Source organism: Trichosurus vulpecula, chromosome 4 (genome assembly GCF_011100635.1).
Source record: "Trichosurus vulpecula isolate mTriVul1 chromosome 4, mTriVul1.pri, whole genome shotgun sequence".
In the NCBI taxonomy this organism is placed as follows: Eukaryota; Metazoa; Chordata; class Mammalia; order Diprotodontia; family Phalangeridae; genus Trichosurus; species Trichosurus vulpecula.
In genome coordinates this window covers 1796527-1822898 of record NC_050576.1, presented here as the reverse complement: position 1 = coordinate 1822898, position 26372 = coordinate 1796527, and the positions used below count along the sequence as shown (strand labels likewise).

At 45.4% G+C, this 26372-nt stretch overlaps 1 protein-coding gene across 1 annotated transcript in view; it reads left to right on the top strand.

Moving 5' to 3' along the window:
* The window catches only part of ST6GALNAC3 (ST6 N-acetylgalactosaminide alpha-2,6-sialyltransferase 3), a 392299-nt gene extending 366234 nt beyond the window's left edge, over positions 1 to 26065 (top strand). Inside the window, exons 4-5 of the mRNA XM_036754108.1 lie at positions 23751 to 23858; positions 25777 to 26065. Coding sequence (XP_036610003.1) covers positions 23751 to 23858; positions 25777 to 25963 — 295 coding nt within the window. The 3' untranslated portion in view covers positions 25964 to 26065. The remainder of the gene's footprint in view (positions 1 to 23750; positions 23859 to 25776) is intronic.
* The last annotated feature ends 307 nt before the right edge of the window (positions 26066 to 26372 follow it).

Below are 26372 nucleotides of genomic sequence, written 5' to 3'. Positions count from 1 at the left end.
TTGCGGAGGGCCAGACTCCTCCAAATGCCTTCCTTTATAGAGGAAAGAAGCTGGCCTCTCAGATCACATCCCTTTGCATCTGTTGTTCCATCTGATTTCAACTCAATGCAACAAGATGGTCCCATGTTGGGCACTCCCTGGTGTCCCATCCCCCCATCCCACATTCTCTGCCTTTTGTGTGTTATCTCCCCCCTTAGATTGAAAGCTCATTGAAAGCAGGGACTGTTCTTTTTATTAATTGTATCTGAAGTGCTTAGCACAGTGCCTGGCATGGCATCATTGACGCTTAATAAATCTTTAGTGAATTGGATTATTGGATTGGATTGTAGTTATCACCATCATTAAGTGACTTGACCAAGGTGTCCATCATAAGTGGAAGAGCAGAGATTCAAACCCAGGACCCCCTACTCAAGTTCCAGCCCTCTAATGAGGACTTGAGTTCAAATTGAACCTCAGGCACTTATTAGCTGGTTACCTGGGAAAGTCACTTAACCCCAGTTGCACTCCCAAGAAAAAGATCCAGCCCTCCTTCCCCCCTACCCCTTGGCCTTTTGCTCTAGTCCTTTGCTCTTAATGTTAACACATTCCTTAGACACACACTAGGGGGAAAAATCGGCCTCAGCTACATCTCAGAAAACTCACTTTTCTCCTCTCATAATGCATGACACAGCACCTAGCTACAAGTTTGTATTTTAGAAACCTTTTTGAATAGGTGGAGAAATCACCTTAAATTGGTTCTATTATCTGTGATTGGAAGTAATGGAGCCGTCGGAGTCAGGTGTTCTGGAGGTGGGAGAAGATGCTGCAGGAGAATAGAGACTCTGATGACATGCAGCCAGTCCCTGCCCCTCTCCCCAAACAGGAACTGCTTCAGACTCATGGTCACCATTTGGAGATGACACTAAAGTGTCTGTAGGAAGAATAGCCTCTTGGTGGCTGGATGCAATTGGGGTAACTGAAATGCTAGAAAGACATCTGTGTAGACAGGTCCCTGATGAACTGGAAAAGGTCCAGAAAAAGGCTCCTCAGGTGAGGAGGGGCTAGACAATCATGTCACATTATGGGGACGGGGGTCATGGATAGCCAATGTCTAGTAGTGTTAGGCTTGACTCGCTTGGCCCAGGAGACAGAACTATGGGCAATGGTGGAATGGAATTGGGGTCATTGCAGGTTACGGTCAGAGGCTCAGAAATCTGGAGCTGAAAGGGACCTCCGAGATCATCAGGACCAACCCCACTTAACAGCAGTGGAAACTGGGGTCCCAAGGGCTTAGAGGACTGGGAGGTAGGAGAGGGAAGAAACATGACTGGAGCTTAGCGACTTCAAAGGAAACATTTTTTACCATAATACAAATAAAATGAACACAACAGTACCAACAACAACACCACCACCAACAACAACAACACCAACACCACCACCACCAACACCAACCACAACATCAACAACATCAGCATCAACAACACCACCAACAACAACCACAACACCAACAACAACACCAATACCAGTGTCAACAACACCAGCAACACCACAAACAACACCAACCACAACACCAACACCAACACCAACAACAACACCAACACCAACACCACCAACACCAACCACAACATCAACAACATCAGCATCAACAACACCACCAACAACAACCACAACACCAACAACAACACCAATACCAGTGTCAACAACACCAGCAACACCACAAACAACACCACAAACAACACCAACACCAACCACAACATCAACAACACCAACATCACCAGCACCAGCAACAACAACCACAACACCAACAACAACACCAATACCAGTGTCAACAACACCAACAACAACACCAATACCAATGTCAACAACACCAGCAACACCACAAACAACACCAACCACAACATCAACAACATCACCAACAACAACCACCACAAGGCCTGCATGGAGCTTAGGGTTTGCCAAGCACTTTAGATAGATCTCATTGGATCTTCACAACAACTCTTCAAGGTAGATGCTCCTATCATCCCCATTTTACAGAAGAGGAAACTGAGGCAGAGAGTAATTCAGGGACTTGTCCAGACTGGATTTGAACTCAGGTCATCTGGAGTCCAGGCCCAGTGTTCCACTCTTCACCCCCAGCTGCCTCGACCGTGTTACTTTTCATAGCTTTTCCTAGAACCATGGAAAAGATCTCATGCATCTTCTAGCTCAACCTCTTCATAAATTGATGAGGACACTGAAGCCTCTTACAGTGGCTTGGTAAGAGAGCGGTAGGACTCAAATCGAGGTCCCCTGACTCCAGACCTCGATGTCTTTTGAGTGTCTTGTCCTTAGGAGAATTGTCCTATTGAGGAGCACTGTCCAAACGTGGGATGCCTGCGTACATCTGTATACCACATCCGTATGTGTAAGGCAGCCTTTCAGGGCCTTAAGCAGAGGTTGGATGCTGCCTCCTTGGGCAGACAAGAGGCTGGCTTCTTGCTCAGGAATGGGTAGGACCAAATGAGCCTGAGGTCTTTTGTGGTGCTAAAATCTCTTTGTTTTCCTCTGGGAGAAGGCCCTGTGTGTCAGCAATACTGGGCGTTGCAGCCTTGTTTGGAATATGGAGGCCAAACCATGGATGAGACATCTCCCACCATCTTGAGTGTGTGGAGGAGGAAGCTGCCTGGTTGGCTCCCAAGGCTTTAATTGTGGCCAGGTTTTGTGCAGTCAGGACTTTATAACCATAGAAAGGTACAAATGACATTTCTAATTAACAGAGATTTCTCTTCCCAGTGAAGATTTAAGAGACTGAAATAATTTAGCCAAATTGATATTTTACCTCACAATTTCAGGGAATTAACAGCGAATAAACCTCTTGGTCTTGATATATATATATATATATATATATATATATATATATATATATATATATATACTATGAGATCCAATAAATCACAGGAGGGCAGCTTCCCACCTCCTAGTGCATGGTTTGGCTCCATGATCTTAAGCTTGGCTCGGGGTGCCAGGGGATGCCATCACTCACGAACAAGACTAAAGTATTGGGGGTGCTTCATTCAATCCCTGTGCCTTCAGAATTCTGCATTGGATCTTGGTCAGTGACTAGAAAGAGTCATGGGTACCAAATTTCATTCATATGGGTCACAGCTCATTCATCCCAATTGGCTGTGTGACCCTGGACAAGTCATTTAGCCTCTGTTGGCCTCAGTTCCTTCATCTGTATAATGGGGATAAAAACAGCATTTACATCTCAGGGTTTAGCTCAGTGCCTGGCACAGAGTAAGCAAGATATAAATATTAATTACTATTGTCACTAGGAAGAGTTTAGGGGGCAGCGAGGTGGCGCAGTGAGTAGAGTCAGGAGGACCTGAGCTCAAATCCAGCCTCAGACACTTGACACGTACTAGCTGTGTGACCTTGGGCAAGTCACTTAACCCCAATTGCCCTGCCTTTCCCCCTCTAAAACAAACAAACGAAAAAGAAGAGTTTAGTACTTGGCCTTCCTAGAGCCTATGAGAATGATAAGGAAGCATTGCCCCAAGGATTCCTGGCCAGGGGTGGGGCGTCGTAGAGGACTGATGAGGGCCCATCTGGTGGCCTCTGCCCATGGCTCCAGGGATGGTTTAGCACTCAGGTGTCCAGGCCAATACTGGGATTGATTTGGTTTGATTCTGCTTGTTTGTTACAAGAGTTTTCTTTCTCTTTCTTTTTCCTCAGTGGAGGGGGGTTATGTGGGAGGGAGATGCTGAACAAATTCCTGAAGTGTCACAGCCTTGGGAGGCTGTTTACACTGACCACCTTGGCTCGTCCTCATCTCATTCAGATGGAGTCATTGGGCTTTATTTGTCCTTTTTTCCCTTATTCCGCTTGTGTTTGTTGCCATGTAGGAAGTTTAGGGGGCATATTTTCCCCATGTTTCAAGCAAATATCACCCCTCTCCCCACAAGGGAGTTTCCTTGGATTTTTTTCAAGCCACCCCTAAAGATGACTATTCTGACTCCATGTCCTGGTCTGTTCCTTGGAAGGAGCTGACTGCTCTGAATAACTGTGTGACCCTGGACAGACTGGCCATGCCTCATCTGGGAAATCGGGATGTTGTCTGTGGTTGAAAGGCCACAGAGCATAGAGGAGAGTGTGCTGGCTTGAAACATGAGAGACCCTGGTTCAAATCCTCCCTCAGACCCTTGGTAGCCTTGAGATCATAGACAAGACACGTTAGTCAATGACCAAGCATTTCTTAAGCACTTATTATGTGCTAGGCATTAGGGGCACAAGGAAAGAAATGAAATGACCCCTGCCCTCCTGCAGCTTATAGTTCCATTCAATTTCATGCAATAAACATGTATTAAGTACCTAACATGTGCCAGGTACTACGCTAAGCTCTGGAGATACAAAGAAGTAAATGAAGACAAGCTCTGCCCTCAAGAAGCTTTTACTCTAATGGGGGAAGACAGCCCACCAACTAGAGCTAGGAAGCAGCGCAGTGGGGCACAGTACGGTACCTTGCTCCTCAGAGTTCACACTAAGCAGAGCCAAAGATGCAGAGAGGTTTGGTAGAGTCTGTCGGAGAAATCCCGGGCATAGACCAGCATGGTATGTAGGAAAAAATGAAGAGGTAGCTTCAGAAGAGATACCAGAAGCTGGGAGGGGGGCAAGGGAAGAAAGGGCTTGAGTTGAGCTTTGGAGGAAGCCAGGGTCCTTACCTGGGGAGAGTCCTAGCAGCCAAGATTTGGAGCGAGAAGAGACTCAGTGACCAAAGACAAACAGTTCATTTGACTGAAAAGGGAAGTGAGGGGGCTTAGAGGAAGTCCTGCAGGCAGAGGGAAGGGGGGACCACCATCCAGCATCCCAGAGACAGGCAAGAGAGAGTCCTGCCTGAGAAGCGCGCAGGAGCCATGGAGGGTGTGAAACATAGTGAGATGTGATGAGGCTGGATGGCAGGTTGGAGCAGGTGCCCATGGGCTCTCAGTGCCAAAAGAGCAGCTTATCTCAGGTCCTGAAGGCAGTAGGGAGCCACTGCAGTTGACTGAGGAGGAGAGTGACACCATGACAAGAGGGCTTGCCACGGGCTTCTTCATCTCTGAGATGGGGGCTGACTATAGCGATGCTTCTGTTCTCTCGGTGCATTTGTGGTGAACAAAGGGAATGATGCCTGTTGGTCTATCAGCCAACTTTAAAGTACCATCCAGCTGTCTGTCATCACTGTTTTCTGTCCATCCTGATGCAGAGAAATAGTTGCTTTTATTCCCTATCTAGTTGGGGAGAAGATCCTGAGGTAGGAAGGTTGTACCCACTTCCTTTGCCTTTCCCCTACTCCCAGCGCTTAGCCCAGTGCCTGACCCAGAGAGGGGGCATCGTCAAGGCTTGTTGATGTGACTTGACTCTCTGGTCGTTGTTGGTAAATATCCTCCAGTCTGCCCCAGCAGAGGCAAGGTCGTTGTGATTGTAAGAAGGCATGCCATGGGTGGGGGCAGAGAGCTAGCAGAAGGTGAGGTGGATGGCAAGAACACCCCAAGCCCTTGGATTTGGTGCTACTGCTTGGGCAGGCATGCACTGCTCAAACACATTTGAAGGGTCCCCCTTGGCATCTTGGCATCTGTGAAGAAAGGAACACATGTCAAATGCAAGTCCTTAATTGTCCACTGGAATCTCACATTTCTAAAGAGCTTTACAATGGACAAAGCCTTCTTCACAATAACCCTGGGATGGTCGTAGAGCAAGTATGATTTTCTGATTTGGCATCAGAAAATCTGGGTTCCAATTCTGGTTCTGCCATTGATTACCTGGGGTACTTTCGGCAAGGCCGTCAGCCTCTCTGGACCCCAGTCTTCACATCCTTTTTAAAAAGCACTTATTAAGCAGCTACTGTGTGCAGTCATTGTGCTAAGCTCCCCACTTTACAGTTGAGGAAATTGAGGCAAGTCAGACGTCCGATGACTTGCCCAGGGTGACACAGTGTTTGTGGCCAGATTTAAACTCAGGTTTTCCTGACTCCAGGCTGAGGGCTCTGTCCACTGTACCACCCCTCTCTCTGTCTAAAAGTGAAAGAGGATTAGGTGATTTCCAAGGTTTGGGGGATCCGAGCGCCTTCATCTATTGGAACCTCAATTCACTTATCTGTAAAAAATAATATGCTGATGCTCACACTGTCTACCTTGATGAGAAATGCATTTTATGACTCAGTCAATCAGTGTGGCAGAGGCAGAAGACCTGGGTTCCAATTCTAGCCTGCTGCTCCCTATCACTGTAACCTCTCTGGCTCTCAGTCTTCTAATATGTAAAATGAGGGCATTGGACTTATGGCTGAAGTCACTCCCAGCTTTAGACCAAGAATCCTTGATCCTGTCACCTCCTTTGTACAAATTGGAAAACTGAGGGGCAGGGAGGGGAAGGGCCTTCTCACCAGTGAGTTTCAGATCCTTTCATACCTCAGCTAGAAAGGATAGATGTGCATAGTCTGTATGCCAAGGGCAGGAACTGCCTCGTTGTATTGGATTGAAGCAGAGAATCCAGAAAGGTACTGGGGGTGAACTGGAATCATGGAACCTTGAGCCAGAAGGGTCCCTAGAGACCACTGTGTCCAACTTTTCATTTACACATGAGAAAAGTCAGGCCTAGGTATGCCAGGTCAAGTCAACAGGCCAAGTGATTAACCCAAGGTCACTGAGGAGGAAATGGTGAGGCAGCATAGAACCCTGCTCCTCCTACTTCAGAGCCAATGTCCTTCCCCTGTACCATGGGTACCCCATGGTACCCCAAGGATAGGGAAAAGAATTGAATGAAGGGGCCCCAAATTCATCAGGGAGCTTAAATTTGGACATACTTTACCTCAGTATATGAACAGAGTGATTCTGTGGTCAAGAATCTTATAGCTTAGAACTGTTCTAGATGCCCAGGAACCTCCTGAGGCAGAAGTGCAAAGGTCCCCAAGAGGTGCTTTGCCAGCACAGGCAGGTTCCTCTGTTAGTGATGATGTTATGAGGCCTGGAGCAGGAGAAGTAGCCCAGGCTCTAGCCTGTTGAAATGTTCTCCTTTGGCCCTGCTCTTGATGGCACCTAGCTTTCAGTGAGGGTCGGCCTCATGGGGGAGGGCCCAACCCTAAAGCTGCTCCCACCAGGACAGCAGCCCCTCTGAGGGTCATCCTTTGTGTGTTAGCAACTGTGAAAGATCGACTTTCATTTGTCCATGTTGGTTAGGGTTGTTTCTTTGTTCTCTCTGACACCAGGAGCCCATAATGCAGTCACTGCATCTGACCTTTCCTGTGTAAATCTGCTTTCTTTCATCCACATTTAAACACATGCACACTCACACATGCACACATGTGTGTGCACACATTCTTCACAGATGGTAAAATGGATCAGCGTGCAGGGGGGGGGGAGGGCTGGGAAGGAGAAGCTGGAGGTGCTTTAGCCTTACCTTGAAAAAGTAAGCATTCACTTTCAAATAATTTATTCCAAGAATTATTGAGGAACGTAACTCTGCCCAAAGAGTGCTGCTGGGTTTGGATGGGAAGAAAGTAGATGCAAAATCGGTCTTTCTAATGAAAAGGTCAAACATACCATAGTGAAATATAATATATCGCAATACGGTATGATATGCCACAAGACGATAGAATGGAGTATGACAGGACATATGATATAATATGATGTAACATGGCATGGTACGTGTTACCGTTGCTGTTTAGGGGCGGCTGCGGGGGTTGGGGGGGGGGGGCAATGTACACAGAGCGCTAGCCTGGAGCCAGGAGGACTCATGTTCTGAGTTCAGAGCTGGCCTCAGACACTTCCTGGCAGTGTGACCTACCTAATATGATAAATGGTGTGATAAAATCTAATGTAATGCGGGATGTATCGTTATCACATAGGACACATTTTATAAGGCTGTTATTTTGGGTACCGTATCATAGCACCATACGACATTGTCTTCTGACATGATCCCAGACTCCATATCACAAGATATTAGAACTGAGAACTCAGAGGGTGCCCAGTGCCTCTGTCAGTCAATACGAGGTCCTGTGAAACCATCCAAGGAAGGTAATCATCCCACCTCTCCTTGAAGACATCCGCTGATGGGGAGCTCACTACCTTCTGAGGCAGCTGATTCCTCCTTGGGATAAGTCTAACTGTTAGGATGTTTTCCAGACACTTTGTCTGTGGGGCATTTGTTCCTGCTGACTTCCTACTTCCTTCCATGCTTTGGCTCAGTGTTCTAGTCTGCCCAGTTGGAGTCCGTGAGGGGTCCACCCCCTGACCCAGATTTGAGGGCATTATCCAAATCATCCAAGCCCATCCAGGTCTTTAGGCAGCCACCACAGCTGCCCAGGCCCTCATCCACGGTACCCCTAGGCCTCTTCACAGGGTGTCTTGTCTCTGCTCGTGCCTCTGGTCCAGCCTCCAGAAAACTGACAAAGTGGTTTTCCTTTGGCAAAGATCAGACTCTGGCCCTGCTACCTGATAAGTCCCAGCAGCTGGCTCCCTATGGCTTCTAGGAAAAAAAATGTCAACTGCCCTGATTGGCTGTTAAAGCCCTTCACAGCCTGACCCCACCACCTTTCCACCTTCTTCATACATCGCTCCCCTCCCTGTGCAATCCAGCCAAACTGTGCTTCTTCTGATTCCTCCCTTGGAACACCCCGTCTCCCACGCCCATGCATTTGCCATGCCCATCTCCCCTGCCTGGCATGAACTTCTCCTCACTTAGGCCCCATGGACTCCCTCTCTTCCTCTGAGACACAGCCCAAGCATCGCCTTCAACAAGCCGTTCCTGTCCTCCCTCCCCCACTCTCTCCTTGTGTTCACTTGGTTAATACTGATCTACAGTCTGTAAATTGCTTTACACACACAGGTCACCCCCAAAGCTTGCACAACGACTTTGGGGGCACCTTGCCCGACCTTATCTGACCCTCACAATCACCTGGTAAGGTGGGTGCTGTTACTATCTCCACTTACAGACTAGGAAGCTGAGATGGTGGGAGGGGGTCTAAGTACATGCCTTTCTATTCCAAGTATAAGCTCCCTGGGAGTGAGGCTTGTGTCATCCCCGGCCTTTGTGTCCCCGGGCCTAATATATGGCTGCTGATCCACTGATTTCTTTATTACCTAACCAGCACAGACCCAAACCCTGATCCCTAGGCCGCCCCAGGGGGAGCTTGTTTTCTTCCGTATTCCAACAGAGAACAGAAGTCTAGAATAGTGCCGAAGGGGAAGGGCAGAGAGAGCAAGCAAGCCCAGGAGTTAAGGAAAGTGCCCTTCTGCAGTTCTTGTGGAGGAGAAGCAGGGAGGCAGGGAGACATCTCAGAGGGCAGCAACCCAGGCCCTCAGGAAATGTGATTGGTGGCATGAGGAAGCGTGATTTCATATGTTCCTTCAGAGCAGGGCCTGCTGAGGTGCTGTGGGAATGACATTGGACCTTGGAGGCCCAAGCAGTGAGTTGAAGTCTTGGTTCTGACACTTCTTACCTATGTGATTGGGGCAAGGCACAGAACTTCTCTGGGCCTCCAGACCCCATAGAATAATAACCTATTTCACAGGATTGATGGGAGAAAAAACACTTCATAAACTTGGAATTGCTATATAAAAATGAGCTATTATTATGCAGTCTCAGTGATGGAAGTCCTCTGAGAGCCATGGCCAGAGCATTCCCTCTGCCTCCTGCCTGATAAAGTCTCCTCCAGTTCAGAGCCCTCTCCTGGAGGGGAGCCCCCAATGCCCCTCACATAACCTTCTTCTATTTAGGAATGGCTTTGGTTGTTGAGAGGTTTGTCTTCACATTGAGATGAATTCTGCCTGCTCTGAAATCTCTGAGGACAAACAGGCAGCGGTCCTCTCTTTTCCACTTGGAAGGCCTCCAACACTTGAAGATATTTGTCATGTTCCCCTGAGTTTTTTCTTCTCTCTGCTGAGCTTCTTCAGTTCCTCCACCTGGTTCTCATCATGCCATGAGCTGGAAACTTCCACCAACCTGGTAGCTCTTAGCTGCTTTTCTCCGACTCATTGACATTGAACACAATTCTATGTTTCCATCTGATCGAGTACAGGATTGAACCACCAGCAGGTCCCTAGTCTTCGATACTGTCTCTCAATTCAGGGTGATTGGTTACCCTGGTATCAAGCACCAAAAATCACATTAGCTTTCACACGGTGACTCCTGCTGAGCTAACGGTCCACTAACTGTCCCCCCGACCCCATTTTATTTGCACACACACTGACACTTAACCATCAGTCTGCCATATTGTATTTGTGAAGTTGATTTTTTGAACCCACCTCTCCAGCAAGAATTTGAAACACTGCCATGGGGAGGAATAATTAGATTTGTTTAATTTGGCCTAGGAGGAATGAGGGGAAGTTGGAAAGAAGAAAATTTAGGCTTAATGTCAGGAAAAGATCACTTACCAATTAGAGCTAGCAATGAGCAGCCTCAAGAGGAGGCGAGATCAGCTGTCCAGGAGAGTCTGCATTGGAGACTGGGTATGTTACCGTGGGCATTGCGTTCAAGGTTAAGGTGGAAATATAGTTACTTCCAACACCCAGATTTTTCTGCAATCCTGAGATATTGCATTGGTCTAGACTGAATTTGAGCCTCTAAGATTTGCCACAGTGTTCTAGCCTGTCAAAAGTTTGTTATTTGTCCTTTTATTTGTTGGATCCCGACGGTCTTCAAACGGGTTCACCTTGCCCCTCAGCTGTGTGTCTCCCAGAAATTTGTCAAGCAGTCATCTATGCTTTGAATCAAATCATTTCGTATAATCTTAGGGAGCAGAGGGCAATGGCACAGATCCTGGGGCACTCAAGGAGAAATCTTCTCCAAAGAAGCAATGGAGCCTTGAGTAATGTATCCTTCCTTTTTCTGTGGAAGATGCCATCTTTTTTTTCACCACTCATCCATGATGGCAGTCTTAGAATCATCCTTGACTCTTTTTTCTCCCTCATTCTCAATTCCAACCAGTGACCATGTTCTGATGATTCGGGCTCCCTCATTGATCCCATTCTCTTCACTCATGTGGTCTCTAGGCTAGTTCAGATCCTCATCATCATCTCTGTAACAGACACTTCATCAAGCACCTGCTTGCTCTCTCCTCTAGACTCTCCTCCACTCAGCTGCCAAACTGAGAGTCCTGAAGTACATATATGACCACGACACTCTCCTACTTCAAAGTCTGCCATGGCTCCTTTTGGCCTCTAATATGAAATGTGGAACCCTGACAGGGAACTGTTAGTTTATATTGCACTCTTTACAGTCAAGTGATCCGCAAGCTGCCCCCAAACCCCCACAGGACAGTGCATGGCATTCCTCCTCTCCTTTGCCTCCTAGAATCCTTCCTTCCCATCACAGTTCAAGTATGAACTTCTTTGTTTGGTCATTTCAGTGTCTGACTCTTTATGACCCCACTGGAGGTTTTCTTGGAAGAAATACTAGAGTGGTTTGCCATTCATTTTACAGATGAGAAAACTGAGGTAAAAAGGGTTGAGTGACTTGCCTAGGGTCACACAGCTACTACGTGCCTGAGGCTGGATTTTTACCCAGGTCTTCATGACTCCAGGCCCTTTGCTCTATCCACTGAGCCACCTAGCTGCCCGACTTCTACATAAACCCTTTTCTGATCCCCTCAGTTGTTAGCATGTTGTTTTTCTATTTCTCTTAAAATCACTTTGGAGATTCAATGTCTTACCTACATACACATTTTATCTCCCTTGGCAGAATGCAAACATGTTAAAAGGACTGCTTGATTTATGTCTTTGTTATCCCTCACCCATCACATCATATATTCTTAATGTCATAGGTTAAATTGAATTAACTGTTCTCACTTTCCATCCAACCAGTATCAGATCCACCAAATGGTACTATTTTCCAGTTAACATCTCTCCATAGGAATGCCATGGCAGACTTGCACAAACGCTTCAACAAGTGTCAGTCTTCCTTTGACCTACCCATCCAGAAACCCTGTCAGAAAGGCAAACGTGCATCATCTGCTCTTGCCAAAGTCATCCTGTTTAATTCTGATGTCTGCTTCCTTTTCTAGATCTTCATCCACCATCCCTTTAATGATGCACTTATTATTTTTCCAGGTTCACAGACCTAAAGTTTGGAGATACAACTCTCTTCCCTTATTTGATAATCAGGATATCGTTTGTCCTTTTCCCAATGTGAGGCATTTCTGCTGTTGTCCATGACATCTCAAAGAAGTCAATAATTATTATATTTGCCTCTCACCCTCTCTCTCCTTCCCCCTTCCCTGTCCTCTCTAGTGCCTTGTCCACAGGCGGATGCTCAATATCTATTGGGTGAATGAATGAAATGAATGGGTATTGATCTAATCCACGGAGGACAGGTGGAATTTGGAAAAGCCGAGAGGGGAAAGGAGGGCATGGGAGAAAGTGGGAATGACTTAAGCAGAGGAAAATCTAAGAGCCAGGCTAGCCAAAGTGGAAGGTCATGTACAGAGCTGAGGGAAGGGGAGGGTGGAAGGGCACTTTGGGGCTCGCGGTGGAGAAGGATGCCAGAGCAACCCTTTTGCACCTCCATACATCTAGGACTGGTCTTCCATAACAAGGAGGCTGAAATAGATTTGCGCCATCTATCCCTGCCAGGCCCCTGATTCGATCGCTCGTTTAGGAAAGTGAATGAAATCCCGGAAATCAACATTTCCAATTTGAGAAGCTTTAAGTCCCAGGGGCGAGAGCAGAATAACCTTTTAATTTCTGAGATGAATGAACAAAGTAATTCTTGTGAGTGGTATCTCCTGTTTCTACAGCCACCATAAATCATACCTTTGGGAGCCGTAACATTTCACTTTGAAATGTGCATTTGGAAAATAACACCGCCATTTGTTATTATTCCTCCTTTGTGCAATTTCAATGAATTCATGACCAGTCACAGATTCCCACTGATTCTGTGGCATGAGAACTAGCTATTATATTGCCAATGCCTGGACCCACTGATTAGGCTGGGATGCTTTATATCCACTGATCCTGACTACAGAGGCATTCTTCCCCTACGCAGAACTGACTTTTCCATTAGCATATAGTTCATTTTTCATTGTTTGACTGTGCCCTCCTTTATCTAGGCAGCTTCTCTCAGAAATCAGCCTTGGAATGGCGGTGATGTGATTGCCCCCTTCACACTTTGTGTCCTTTAGCCAAAGGCCTGACCTGTTGGCTCGAACTTGGCGTGTGGATTCATGGAAAGCTGTCACCATCTGAAAACCTACAGGGCATGTCCTATTGATATATGAAACAAATTATTGTACCAAGGTAGAGTAACAGGGGCTTGATTCCCTAGTGGAAAGTTTTGAGGGGGCATTCTCCTCTGAGCATCCTGGATCCGTGGCAGTGGCCGCATCTAGGGGAACTCCCTCACTCTCGGGCAGCTCATAAACCTTGTGGTACTCCAGGGTATGGTACCATCCCAGGGTATGGTATGGAACCCATGGGTTTTTCTCTCCAATCCAAGGTGCCTCATAGTCACACTCACAGAGATAGCTACACACTCACACATATACAACAATGCACACACACACACACACACACACACACACAAATACTCCTGACCATCAACTCTTGGCCAGGTGCAAAAATATTGTTACAACCTTGTAATGTATACAATGTGAGACTAATGGACAAAGTTCAGAGCATTGCTAGAGCACTCACGCAGAGCAGGAGCTCCCCAAACACATCACTTGGGGCCAGCAAAAATTGTCTTCCCATCTTTGCATCCAGCTTTTCTTAGCATGTCAGAACTCAGGTTTGTGTTAGAAGATTGGATCCCAGACTGCTCCCAATCATCACCAGCTGTTCTTCCTCCGTGGTCTGTTGGCTTAAATGTACTCTTTCATTACTTTTATGTGTCATTTTAAGAAAGGGAGCAAAAAAGAGGGTTCTTCTAATTGAATAAATTTGTATTCTGTCAGGAATTTCATCTCCCTAGGAGAATATCTGGAAACTGACTTGGCTATTTTTATTTATCGTGGCAGAGTAGTATATTGATGAGAGGGCCAGGATCCAATGGTATTAAAATAAGACATGAAATATTGATTAATTCTTTCTTTTTCTTAAATTTCTTCCTTACTCCCAAGGATAATAGATTTCAGGATCTATTGCCAATCCAGTGCTCTCCAATAAACCTCTGTTATTGACAGGGTCTTGATTCTCCCTTGGTTCTGATAAATGATCATCATAGTGCTTTAGAAGGGCCATTGTTAAACAATCTAAGTCCATGTGTTTTGGCCTGGCTATGGTGCTAGATAAAGCAGCCATACACAGACTATAGAGATGGTAGGAAGGAAGGAAGGAAGGAAGGAAGGAAGGAAGGAAGGAAGGAAGGAAGGAAGGAAGGAAGAGAGGGAGGGAGGGAGGGAGGAAGAAGGAAGGAAATGAAATAAAGAAGGGGAGGGAAGGAAGAAAAAAAGGAAGGAAGGAAGGAAGGAAGGAAGGAAGGAAGGAAGGAAGGAAGGAAGGAAGGAAAGAAGGAAGGAAGAGGAGTAAAGGAAGGAAAGAGGGAAGGAAGGAAAGAAGGAAGGAAGGAGGGAGGGAGGAAGGAAGCATTTATGAAGTACCTACTATGTGCCAGGCATTGTGCTAAGCACTTTGGAGAGATTGCCTCCTTTGAACCTTACAACAACCCTAAAGGGAGGTATTGTTATCATTTCTATTATTACCATCATCTCCACAACTGGGGAAACTGAAGTAGACAGAGGTTAGGTGAGTTGCCCAGAGCCACATAGCTAATTTTCAGGGGCAAGATTTGCACTCAGATCTTCCTGACTCCAGGTGCAGCCTTTTCTCCACTGTGGCTTCTAGCTGCCTCTAGGTCATCTAGAAGGAAGCTGATTAGGACCAGCAGGCCAGGACCCTTAACTTGGGGGACCGCTTTTGCCACCTGTGAAGGTTTGAAGCTGTGCTCTGAGAGTCAGTGGCTGGATGTGTGCTGAGAAGAAAGCTGGAAAGTCTATAAATTGAGGGAGCCACACTAGGCTGCCATGGAGGTCTCTTCCCACCCCAGAGCTGGGACCGGATGGCCTGTGAGAGTCACATAAGGCAAAGGCCTGATTCTTCCTTTTCCTCAGCTGGGAATAAGCCCTCCCTTCTCAAGGTTCTCATAGCCTCTCCATTTCCTATCCTCCCTAGTATCCTGGTGGTGATCATTGTCATGGTAATGGCTAATGTCTATAAAGTGTTATTGCAAGAGATAGAGGGTAAATGGTAGCCATCTTCAGGTACTGGAAGGGACCCCCTCTGGAAGAGGTTCAGCCTGTTCTGGGCTAAGTGACATGAGGGACAGAGGGCTAGACTTAGAGTCAGGAAGACCTGAGTACAAATCTTACCTTAGAGACTTCTGAGCTGTGTGACCTTGAGTAAGTCACTGAACTTCTCTCAGATGAACTTTTCTCCTTTGTCAAATGAAGCTAATCCTGGCACTTCCCTCATGGCGTTATTGGAAGGATCGAATCTGATGGCGTGTAAAGTGCTTTGCAAACCTTGGAGTGCTCTATCAATGCTAGATTTTCTCAGTGGTCCCAAAGGGCAGAATGTCCCTTTCAGCACTTAGCTCATTTGATCGATGGGTGTGCCCAGTCTGACTTGGGCTCTTACTTGAACCCTTTCCATCTTGATAGGACTTATCATCATTGGGACTCAGATGGTGGTGCCTTCAAGATGGGGCATTACTTTAGACCTCCAGAAGGCATCAAATGCCAAACTGCTTATCTTCTCAAAGGGGGAATGGGTGTGGGGAGTGCAAGAATTTAAAACTTAAAACTTTACAGAATGATTGTTAAATGTGTTTACATGTATTTGGGAAATAATAAAATAAATAAAATATTTTTTAAAAGGAAGGTACCTGAGTGGACCTCAAAGGAGTCATCTGTGTTAAAAAATAAATCACATAGTTTAAAGAAAGGAGCAGTTTCTGAAGTGAGAGGACCAAGTCTTGCACCTTGGATGATCTTAGACAAATTCCTTCCCCTCCCAGAGACAAGGAAAGAAGGAGATTGGTCCAGGTGACCTCGGACAGTCCTTCTAGCTCCAAGGTTAAAATCTCATGAGTGAAGTCATTAACATAGTTTGCTCTTTGGAATTCTGAGCCCTACTATTCATACACAGATGCGTTTCAGAAAGGAGCTGTAGTTCACTGGAAGCTTCAGGAAATGGGAGAAACCAAATGCTAGGGTAGGTCTGGAGAAGTAGGGCAGCCAATGAATCAGCCAGCGTTTACTGATTGCTCACTTTGTACCAAGCACTGTGCTAAATACCAGAGGTACAAAGAAAGCAAGTACAAGTGTGGTCTTTGAGCCCAGGGCAGTGCCAGTTCTAACGGGGGAGACTAAATATAACCGACTACATACACACTAGAGCGAGACAGTGGAAGCAGGAGGGTATCCCAGTGAGAAGGCAGGAGCGCTGAAGGTGGAGAGTGTAGTTCACTGAGAAAGGCTTCTTGCAGAAGGTTGGATTTGATCTGAGTCTTGAAGGAAACCAAGGAAGCCAGAAGAAGGAGGTGAAAAAAGTGAGAATTTCAGGCGTGGGGGACAGCCAATACAGACATGGAACAAAGAAAAAAGGTTGCTGGCTTAATGACTATGAAGAGGAAACAACAATGTAAGAGGCCTGGAAAGGAGGGCTCTGAATACCCTTCAAAGCCAAAGAGAGGAGAGGATGTGGGGAGCAGGTTTGGAGACAGGCAGAGTCAGGGATTAGCTGCTGGCAGCACAGCTCCCCAGGCCAGGGGCCCGAGCACTGCTTGGCAGCTGCCTGAAGCTTGTGACTGCCTGGTGGCCCCCAGACTTCTTGGAAGGGAGTGGGAGGACTCAGCCATCAGCATGCCAGCTAAATGAGAGCCAGGTAGTTTATATTTTATCAGTAATAAACTGGATGAAAGATCATATTTTAAATGATATGCCTCCAAGCATGTTCTACATCACAGTGTTGACAGCATCATTTTTCCAAGATAGGAGCTAGGAAACTTAAATAGTTTCCAAGTGGTAAGTACCTTGATTAGCAAGGTACAGCAATATGCAAACCTGCCCAATGAAAACATGTGATTGATAGTTTTTCCAGAACACTCCAGCCTTTTATGCCTATACATTCATTATTCTGCAGCATTAACTTAAGCACTTCTGTCCCACTGACCTGGGGGTTCACATCTCTCAGTGGCCCTCAAGGGCTTTCCATGGTTTATTTCCAGATGGCCATAATTGGTTTCATTGATCCCCAAATGCAGAAGGCATACCAAGCTGGCTGGCAGCCTGTGAGCACATAGTTAGAGTGAGGGCACCCTTGTGCATGAGAGACAATGTAGGTAGGAGTCTAGTGTAGTGCATGGCCCCCCTCCCCTCTCAGTCATATAGAAAAAAACACAAACACAAAAAAAATGAGTAGCATGTGACATTAGGGATGTCTAAGTTAAGGCAAGTCAAAAAACATTCATTAAGCACCTACTATGTGTCAGGCACTGGGGATACAAGGAAAGGCAAAAGCAGTCCCTGTCCTCAAAGAGCTCACCATCTAATGGGAGAGACAACAGGAAAACAGCAAGAGGCACCCAACATAGGGAACGTATACAGTGGAGATCCGTTCAAAGGGAAGGTGCTGTGTTGGTAAGCAAAATGGGCTCCTTAGCACTTAGTTCAACAAGTGCCCTTGAAGAGTTTGGCTTTTGTTCCCTTTGAGTAATTCAGTGTATTTCATTGAGCCTTATTAGGTGCTAAGCCCCAGGCCCAAACCCCTATTAGGTGTAAAACCTATGTGGGTGTGGATTGGCAACTAAGGTGGGGCTCAAGGTGGGGCTAACTCCAGGGAGGGCCTAGTTTACATGTCTGGGAGAGCAGAGGCTTTTAGACCATGTGGGTTTAAGTCCTCCTCTTTGTGATGATTCTAGGTCATGTGGGTGACTTGCATGTGTGACTCACCCCTGAAGCTGAAAAAGATATAAAAACCAGGGGTTGGCTGTCTGTTCTTTGGAGCTCCTCCTTACAGCAGTGGTGGCGAGTGACTCTGGGCCAGCCCTTGTTCTGAGCTCCCGGGCTGAACCTAGATGTTGGTAGCTATGAATCTGTATTTGGTCTGTCTGTTGATGTTTGTAATTTGTTTGTAATTTACTCCAAAGTTCAGTGTGCTGGCTTTTTCCCCTGAACTAAGTGAATGATATTTGTGTGCTGAATTAAAGTAAACTTGTCAACCCCTTTAACCTTGCTTTCCTTAGTTAAGCAGATCAAAAGAACCTGTGCAGTTGGCAGCTTTCTGGGTGCTGGCTGTGGGTGGATCTTACACCCCCACAGAAGCTCCTAGCCGGATTGTTGAAACAGGTGCTAGGCTTAAGGCGATCTGGGTGGACTGCTTGCAGAAGGTGGGATTTCAGCTGTTTCTAAGGAAGCCAGGAGGCAGAGGTGAGTGGGGAGATTGTACCCAGCAGGAGACCCAGCCAGGGAAATGACCCAGACGCAGGAAATGTCTTATTGAAAATATCCAAGGTTTGTTAGGTCAGGTCAATTCATTCTGAGGACCCAGAATCAACTAATTTCTAAGCTGGGCAGTGGTGTAGCTGCTTCTAGATTTGGGCTAAAGGAAATAGAATGCAAACATTTTTAACAGAAAGATATAAGAAGACTCTCGGATACTAATAAGATAGGTCTGGGATCCCATCATTCACAAGTCCCCTCCACTGAGGCAGATTGCAGCCCCTCCTTCCATTCCTATTCTATGTGACTCTTGTCTGTGTTCTCCTACAAATGTGATGAGGAGCACCTGGGCCAAATGCTGGGAGGTGGGGGAACCTCCAAAAGAAGTCATAAGGAATCGATCAGTCATCAAGTACTCCTTGAATTGACTCTATCCCAAGCACTGAGCCTGTGGATGCTCTGAACATATATACCCTACCCTCAGGAAGCTCACATTCTAATGGGACAGGCAATAAGGACACGTGTGTACACATACATGCACATATACATGCATACATACGTACATACACACATACATACAATGTGCATCATGTGAATGTAGCCAGACTAAAGGGAATAAATACAAGAGAAAGGCAGAAGGCTCTGTGAAATGAGGAGTATGAAAGTCATTAGTAACTGGGAAGAAACAGGGGAAGTTCTGTGAAGGAGGTAACCCTTGAATTGGGTCTTAAAAAGGAGGTGGGATGTCAAGGGGTAGCAGTGGGTGTGGGTGTTGAGGAGAGAAGACATCCCAAGAATAGGGATGGGCATGGAGGCATGGAAGCACAGGTCCTGGACAGAGGCTGGTGCTTCTGTAACCCATTTAGGAAGCAACAGGAGGTGGTGGTGCTGAAGGCCTTTTTTTCCAGCAGCCAAGTCCTCCCTGATACAAGGACCCCTTCTGGGGGGTAAGCACAACTTTTCAGTGGATTCCTCCCTTTCAGTGTATCCCCTTTAATTACCTCCTTCCCAATTATCCCATTTCCCTCCTCTATCAACAACCCACCCCTAATTGCTTTTAAACATTCTGCTGGCAAGTTTCCTGTGTGTTTTGGTTATTCAGCAGATGCTTCAACAGCTAATAAAGAAAGAAGGCTTTTTTATCTTTATTATGGCATGGAGTCCTGATGAGTAGGCATCTGGCTATTATATCTCCATAAGGGTCTTTCTGAAGGCTTTGGCTGTAGCCTTGTGGTTGGGGTGGGGGGTCTGGACACTTGTAAATAGCTGTATATTAACTACTCACTATCTAACAGGAAGGACCTCAGAACTCAATAGGTCCAACTTCCTTGTTTCTCTGAAGAAGACTAAGGCCCAGAGAAGTCAAAGACTTGCTTACAATCACATTGGTAGTAACTGGAAAGATTAGAATTTGAACCCAGCTCCTTTGTTTCCTATCCAGTGCTCTTTTTACTATGGGACTCACAGAGAAATTATATTCTTAGGCGCAAAGATTTTCTAGCATGGAAGAAATGAAGGGGGGCTTTGTCTGCTTCCTCCCCTCCTGTGCCTCAGTTGCTGTTACTTTCCATTTACACTAGATATATGCTGTATGTACATATTCATTTGCATGGTGTCTCCCCCATCAGAATATGAGCTCTCTGAGGGCAGGGACCATGTTTTTTGCCTTTCTTTGTATCCCAAGTGCTTAGCACTGGGCCATAATAAGTGCTTGTTGATGACGGTTGACTGACTAGAAATCCTAAAATTGAAACCAAGTACATTATGAATGTAGTATCACAGATGTAAATGTAGAAGGAAGAGCTAGAGCTGATGTAGCTCAACACGCTGAGGTACCTGAAAGGCAGCTAAAGCTAGTGCTACAGATGTAGTTAGTGGTTGAGCTGGGATGGAAAGCTTGCTGTCCTGGCCCCTAACCCTGTCTTTCCACCCATCAACACCTAGGATAGTTTCATTCCATGAGGCGCAGCTCTCCCACTATGCCTAGTATGATGCGGTGGAAAGAGGGCTGGATTTGAAATCAGAGGACCCAGGTTCAAGTCCTAGCCCTGCCTCTCACTACCCAGGTGACTTTGAGCAAGGCTCTTTAGTTTCCTCAAGGGATAAATGAGAAAGTTGGACTAAGCCTCAGAGGATCCTTCTGGCTTTAAGCCATGGTCCTATGAAATGACAGTTGCCTTTAATAGACCAATTTACCGAATAGAAGGACATTTATTAAGCACTTATAAGAATCTGTACTAAGTACTGGGGATATAAATAGAAAAGTGAGACAGTCCATGCTCTTAAGGGCTCACCTGCAGAACCTATGAAAGTGGCCTGAGGACATTGGCAAGCGATGTAACTTATTCTCGATCACATGGCTAATGCCATCACAGGTGGGACTGGGACTCAGATCTCCCCAACTCCAGAACCAGCCCTTTAGCCATTGTGCCTTTAACAAAGAGTAGGCAAAAAATAAAGTTACTCAATTTGCACCTTAAAAATCATGATCAATAGCTTATTATTCACACAGACAAAGATAATTCTTCTCATGAGATCTGGGACCTAAAGCTGAAAGGGATCTCAGAAAATGCTGAATCCAACTGCCTCATTTGATGATTGAGGAAACTGAGACTCAGAGAGGGTGTATTTTTCCCAAGGTCACTGATACTTGACTGGTTAGTATGCTGAAAAAATCTGGATAGAACCTGAGGGAAAAGGCAGCAGATACTTTATCTGTACAGCGTTGTACATATATCCAGGTGGAGATGACAAAAAGTAAGGCAGGATTATATCTAATGGACATTCCTAATCATTCTGCTAAGAGGCAGGGGATGGAAAAGTGATTACATTACTTGAAATCTGATATGGGTGTTCAGGGGTCCTTAGATTGGCCAGAGAGACAGAAGGATGCAGTTGGAGTCAGGAAGATTGTAATCCAAGGATTGTTTCTAACAAATCATAACTGTGTTACCATGGACAAGTCACTTAACTTTTCAGTGACCTCAGACAACTTCCTAAGGCTTTGAGTTACAGATGATTTCCTGATCTGCATCAGGGGGTTCCCAACAATAATGAAATCACAGTCAGAGACATCCAGGTGGCCCAGGGTATACTGAACTGGATTTTGAGGCAGAGAGTTGAGTTCAAATCCTTCCTCAGACACCAGTTTTGTGACCATGGACAAAGGAAATCCTCATGAACACAGACCCCTCCAGTATGGTAAACGGCAACTCCTCTATGATCCACAGTCTCCAGAGCATCCTCTATAACTCAGGTTGGGTGACTTCCTCTATGGTCACACATCTAGTAAATATAATCTCAGCCTCAATATCCTCACCTATAAAATGAAGATGATAATGTCATCTGCTTGCCACGGTTGTTCTGGGCAAGGTAAAGCACACTGCAAATCTCACGGCGCTATCAAATATCAAAATGGTGCTTATCGTTATCCTAGATTCTAAGAGAGATGCCCAAATAAATGAGACACAGGCTTCCTTCCAGACTCAGTTCAAGAATAACTCCTTTCTCTATGAGGCCGTTCTTGGTCCTCCCCACTGCAGGCGGGTGTCCTTCCCCATCACATCCTAGCACATTTGGACAGATTTTCTGTGTACACATATGTACGCATAAACACATATACAAACACATGTATACAGAAATGCATCTATACAGACATTCTACACATATGTGTTGTCTTCTCTTGTCTCTCTCTTGATAGAGTGTAAACTCTCTGAGAGCAAAGGATGTTTCATCTCTGCCTTTATGTCTGTAGTCAAGGTAACAATCATTTATTAAGCACCTGTTACATTCCAGGCAGTGTGCTAAGTACCAGAGATAAAAGAAAAGAAAACGACAGATCCCGTTCTTGGGGCACTCCCCTTCTAATGGGGAGACATGAATACCATATATCTATACATGTATAAAATAAAAAACATATATTCACCTACATATAAGATATATGCAGGATAAATTGAAGCCTGTTTCAGTGGGAAGGCACTAGCACTTCTAACATGGTGCCTATCACCTAGTTAGTTGGTTGTTGTCCTTCATTCTGGAAGAGGACTAAAATAACATCACTATGTCAAGTTTTAATGTGTCCGACTGTGGCTCATCAGACCAATATGAGCTTGGAATACTCTATCACAGGTCAGGGACAAATAGCCAATGTGAACATTCTGGATGGATTCTCTAAATTTGTGCATCCTGCATTTCCTTTCAGCTGTTTTAATTCTGCTTTGCTCCTAGAGCGCAGCGCCTTCTCTTAGGTGGGCATTCCATGCTGAGCAGTCCTGTGTCAGTGTCTCCCATGTCACACAATGAATTCCAACATTCTCAAGGGAGCCCATGAAAGTGTCCTTGTATTGCTTCTTCTGACCACCATTTTTGAATGCCATCAGTCTCCTTTCATGTGGGAAAACACCTGGTGCTGATTCTTTTCCCCTTGAGATTTACAAGACAGGGGGTCCACCGCTCATACAAAAGCTCACTGAAATTTTCCAGGTTATATGGCAAGAGGAGGTTAAGCCCCAGGAGTTCAAGGATGCCTCTATTGTACATTTCTATAAAGGTAAAGGAAATAGGTTGTCCTGTGACAGTCACAGGGGGGATCTCTCTCTTAGTCATTGCTATCACCCAGTAAGTGCTTACTAAACATTCACTGATTGGTGGGTCTATTGATTCCCTTACCTTGTGGAGTTTTCATTTTTTGAGCAAAGCAGGAAGGAATTGGATGTGTATCCTCATGAACAGAGACCCCCTCCAGTATGGTAAACAGCAACTCCTCTATGATCCACAGTCTCCAGAGCATCCTCTATAACTCAGACTGAGTGACTTCTTCTATGGTCACACATCTAGTAAATATAATAAATAGAATTCAAAACAGAACCAGTGACTGCCTTAAGGGAGGCTCAAAGAGAATACCGCCCATGGAAAGTCTGAAGAAGACTCCATGGCAGGCAAACAAGCAAGCTGATGGCTTGGCCATTAACCTTGACACAGGCCTGGAGTACTTTGGCAAACCAAGCATCATGTGTACTGTACTCATCTGTGTCTTTCAGACATAGTAGAAGTAAATGATGCCTCACCTGAAGGACCGGGGTCATTCAACTTCAGATACTTGCCATGTGGCATCTCTTCTATACATCCTAGCTTCAGGGCTCGCCATGGCAATGGGAAGCATGCTTATGAATGAATCCAAAATTGTTAAGAATGGCTGTCTGTCATTGATAGATTGTCAAAACTCTTACTACTTGGTCCCGAAAGCAAATGTTGTCATTTTAATCAAATGTCAATGATTTCTCACCAAAATGTATTATATGTATGTGTTGTCTCTTGTATGTGTGTGTGTTGTGTGTTTGTTTTCTTCTGTGTATGTGTGTGTATGTTTCTTTTCTTTTTCCAGAGTCCAGTCAGGTACTTATCTCAGCACTGGTTGGTTTACCTTAATCCTGGCAATGGATGCCTGTTATGGCATCCATGTCTACGGCATGATTAATGACACCTACTGCAAGTAAGATCCCCAGAAATCATTTTCGTGTGTCTCTTGTTTGAATCCCTTGTCAAAGTTTTCTGATTCGTTTTCTTGTCATAAATCCATGGAATGGATAAAGTGGTGATCCATCACCACCCTGCTCTGTGGTGATGGAGCACTACAAGACTGGTGTAAGAGGAGTGAGGTGACGCAGGAGGGAGAACACTGACCTGGCACTCTGAGGACCTGGTTCAAACCCTGCTTCCAATGTTAATGGCCTGTGTGACCACGGGAAGACCTCATCCCTGAGCCTTTGTTCCTTTTCTGTAAAATGGAGGCCGGACTTGATGGTCTCAGAGATCCCCGCCAGCTCCAAAATCAGGATCCTTCAGCCCTCTGCCATGGACTTCCTGTATCCCTCAACCCTTCCCAAGTCACATCTCTCTTCTGGGCCTCAGTTTCCTCCTCTGTGAAATGAAGGGCTAGACAAGATGATCTTGAAGGTCTCTCCTAGCCCTAAGTCTGGACTTCTACCTCTTTCAGGACACTTATTTGCCTGGACTTGTGATTCCAGAGAACCCCCTCTGCCAGTGAAGGTCAGCAAAATTCAGTGACGATCTGGAGAGTTGGTGGGGGTCCTGAGGGTTGAAGAGACTCATCCAGTCTGTGAGTCAGAGGAACGTGCAGACACTTCCAAGGCTCTCATTCAGCATCCTCATTTAGCAGATGAGGGAACTGAGCCCCAGCTAGAGGGTGACTTGCTCAAGGTCACACAGGTCAGGGTGGAACTTGAACCCAGTTCTTCCAGCTCCAGAGCCAAGGTCTTGTCATTGTGCTATCCATGCTATGACTGTATGAGAGGGAGACCCTGAGGCCTGCTCTCTGTCTCCTCCTCTGAACTGACTCTCTTCAGTCACAGGCTTGGTTTTAAAAACAAAATAAAACAAAACAAGGACAAGTTATCAACAACACTGTGTGTCAAAAGGCCCAGAATTTGCTTTAAAAAAAATCATGGACTGTTCAGGAACTGGGGTTCAGGAAATTCAGTGGCTATTTAATTTGCAAAGCAAGTTCAAGTTTCATCATTTCTATGTGCTCTGAGGGCCCTGTAGATGGCTATCTCCTCTGTGGTTGTAGTCGATCACAAAGGACAGAATGTCCTAGAGCCTCTGATAAAGTTGACAGCTTAACCACAGCTCCTGGAAATTATATTTCACAAATAAGTAAGCAACCTGTCAGCTCTTTATTTAAAATGAACAAGCTTAGCCACAGTATATTCTGGGGTCCTATTTAATTAGATAATAAAACAAATCCTTCCCATTTTATCAAGGAAATAGAATACACATACACACGCATATGTGTACACGTGTATGGCATATAAGATACAATATACATGTATATATGCATGTATGTATGTGTGCATATGTGTATATATAATTTTTAGATACCAGTAAGTGGTATAATCTAAATGACATGGATTTTAATCAAATTGCCAAAAACAAACAAAGAAATCCAGCAACTCTCCATTGTGGTCTTGGGACCTAACATCTCCATTCCTGTTATAAGCAGAGAGGAGCCAAATCCCTCAAAGTGAAAACCACCAGAGCTTATTCAAGCTTTATACAATAGCCCAACTAACTGAATTAGGCATCACCTCCTCCTGCAAAAGATGACTATATGTTTGAATTTAATTGGTATGATGTGTAAATGTCATTTGAACTCTTTCAAGCAGGTAGACTTAGGACATTAGCTAAAAGCTTCCATACCTAATAGCTTTTAACTGAGTTCATGGATGAGAATCATGCACAGGTTTTCAAGTCAGTGCATTTATTGAATATTTAATGGATTCCTTAAGGAGAGTGAGTCTTTCCTAATTTCCACCTTCTCTCTTTCTCTCTCTCTCTCTCTCTCTCTCTCTCTCTCTCTCTCTCTCTCTGTCTCTCTGTCTCTCTCTCAGGTCAGAAGGTTTTAGAAAAGTCCCCTACCATTACTACGAACCAGGAAGAGATGAATGTGATGAATACATTCTCCATGAAAATGCTCCATATGGAGGTCATAGGTTTATCACAGAGAAGAAAGTATTTGCTAAGTGGGCCAAGAAACACAAGATCATATTTACCCACCCAAATTGGACAGTGTCTTGATGCTGGTTTGCCTCACCAGTACGAACCAGCATGAAAGAATGACAATGCTTCAGCTCTGATGATTATAATGATGATGAAGTAGTTGATTTATTCTTGTACTTACATGGGCCCTTCTCAGTGATTGATAAATTTGGGGATACATTTGGGGTTGGCCAATGGAATGGGGGCAGCATCTTGTTTTCTCTCTTAGAGTTCTACACTCCATATTGCACTTTTACAATTTAACTAGAATCAAATCCAAGGTCAATGGAACTCATCTAACACCAGTGACCTAAGAGATGGAAAGGGTGTCTTCAAGGTAGGAGCACTGCACTCTAGTGGTAACTTCTGAAAGCCATGGTAGTTGTCCCTCAGAAAGAGGCTTACCAAAAGAGTCGAGGCTGTTGATGTCCTTTCCAACCAGCTATTC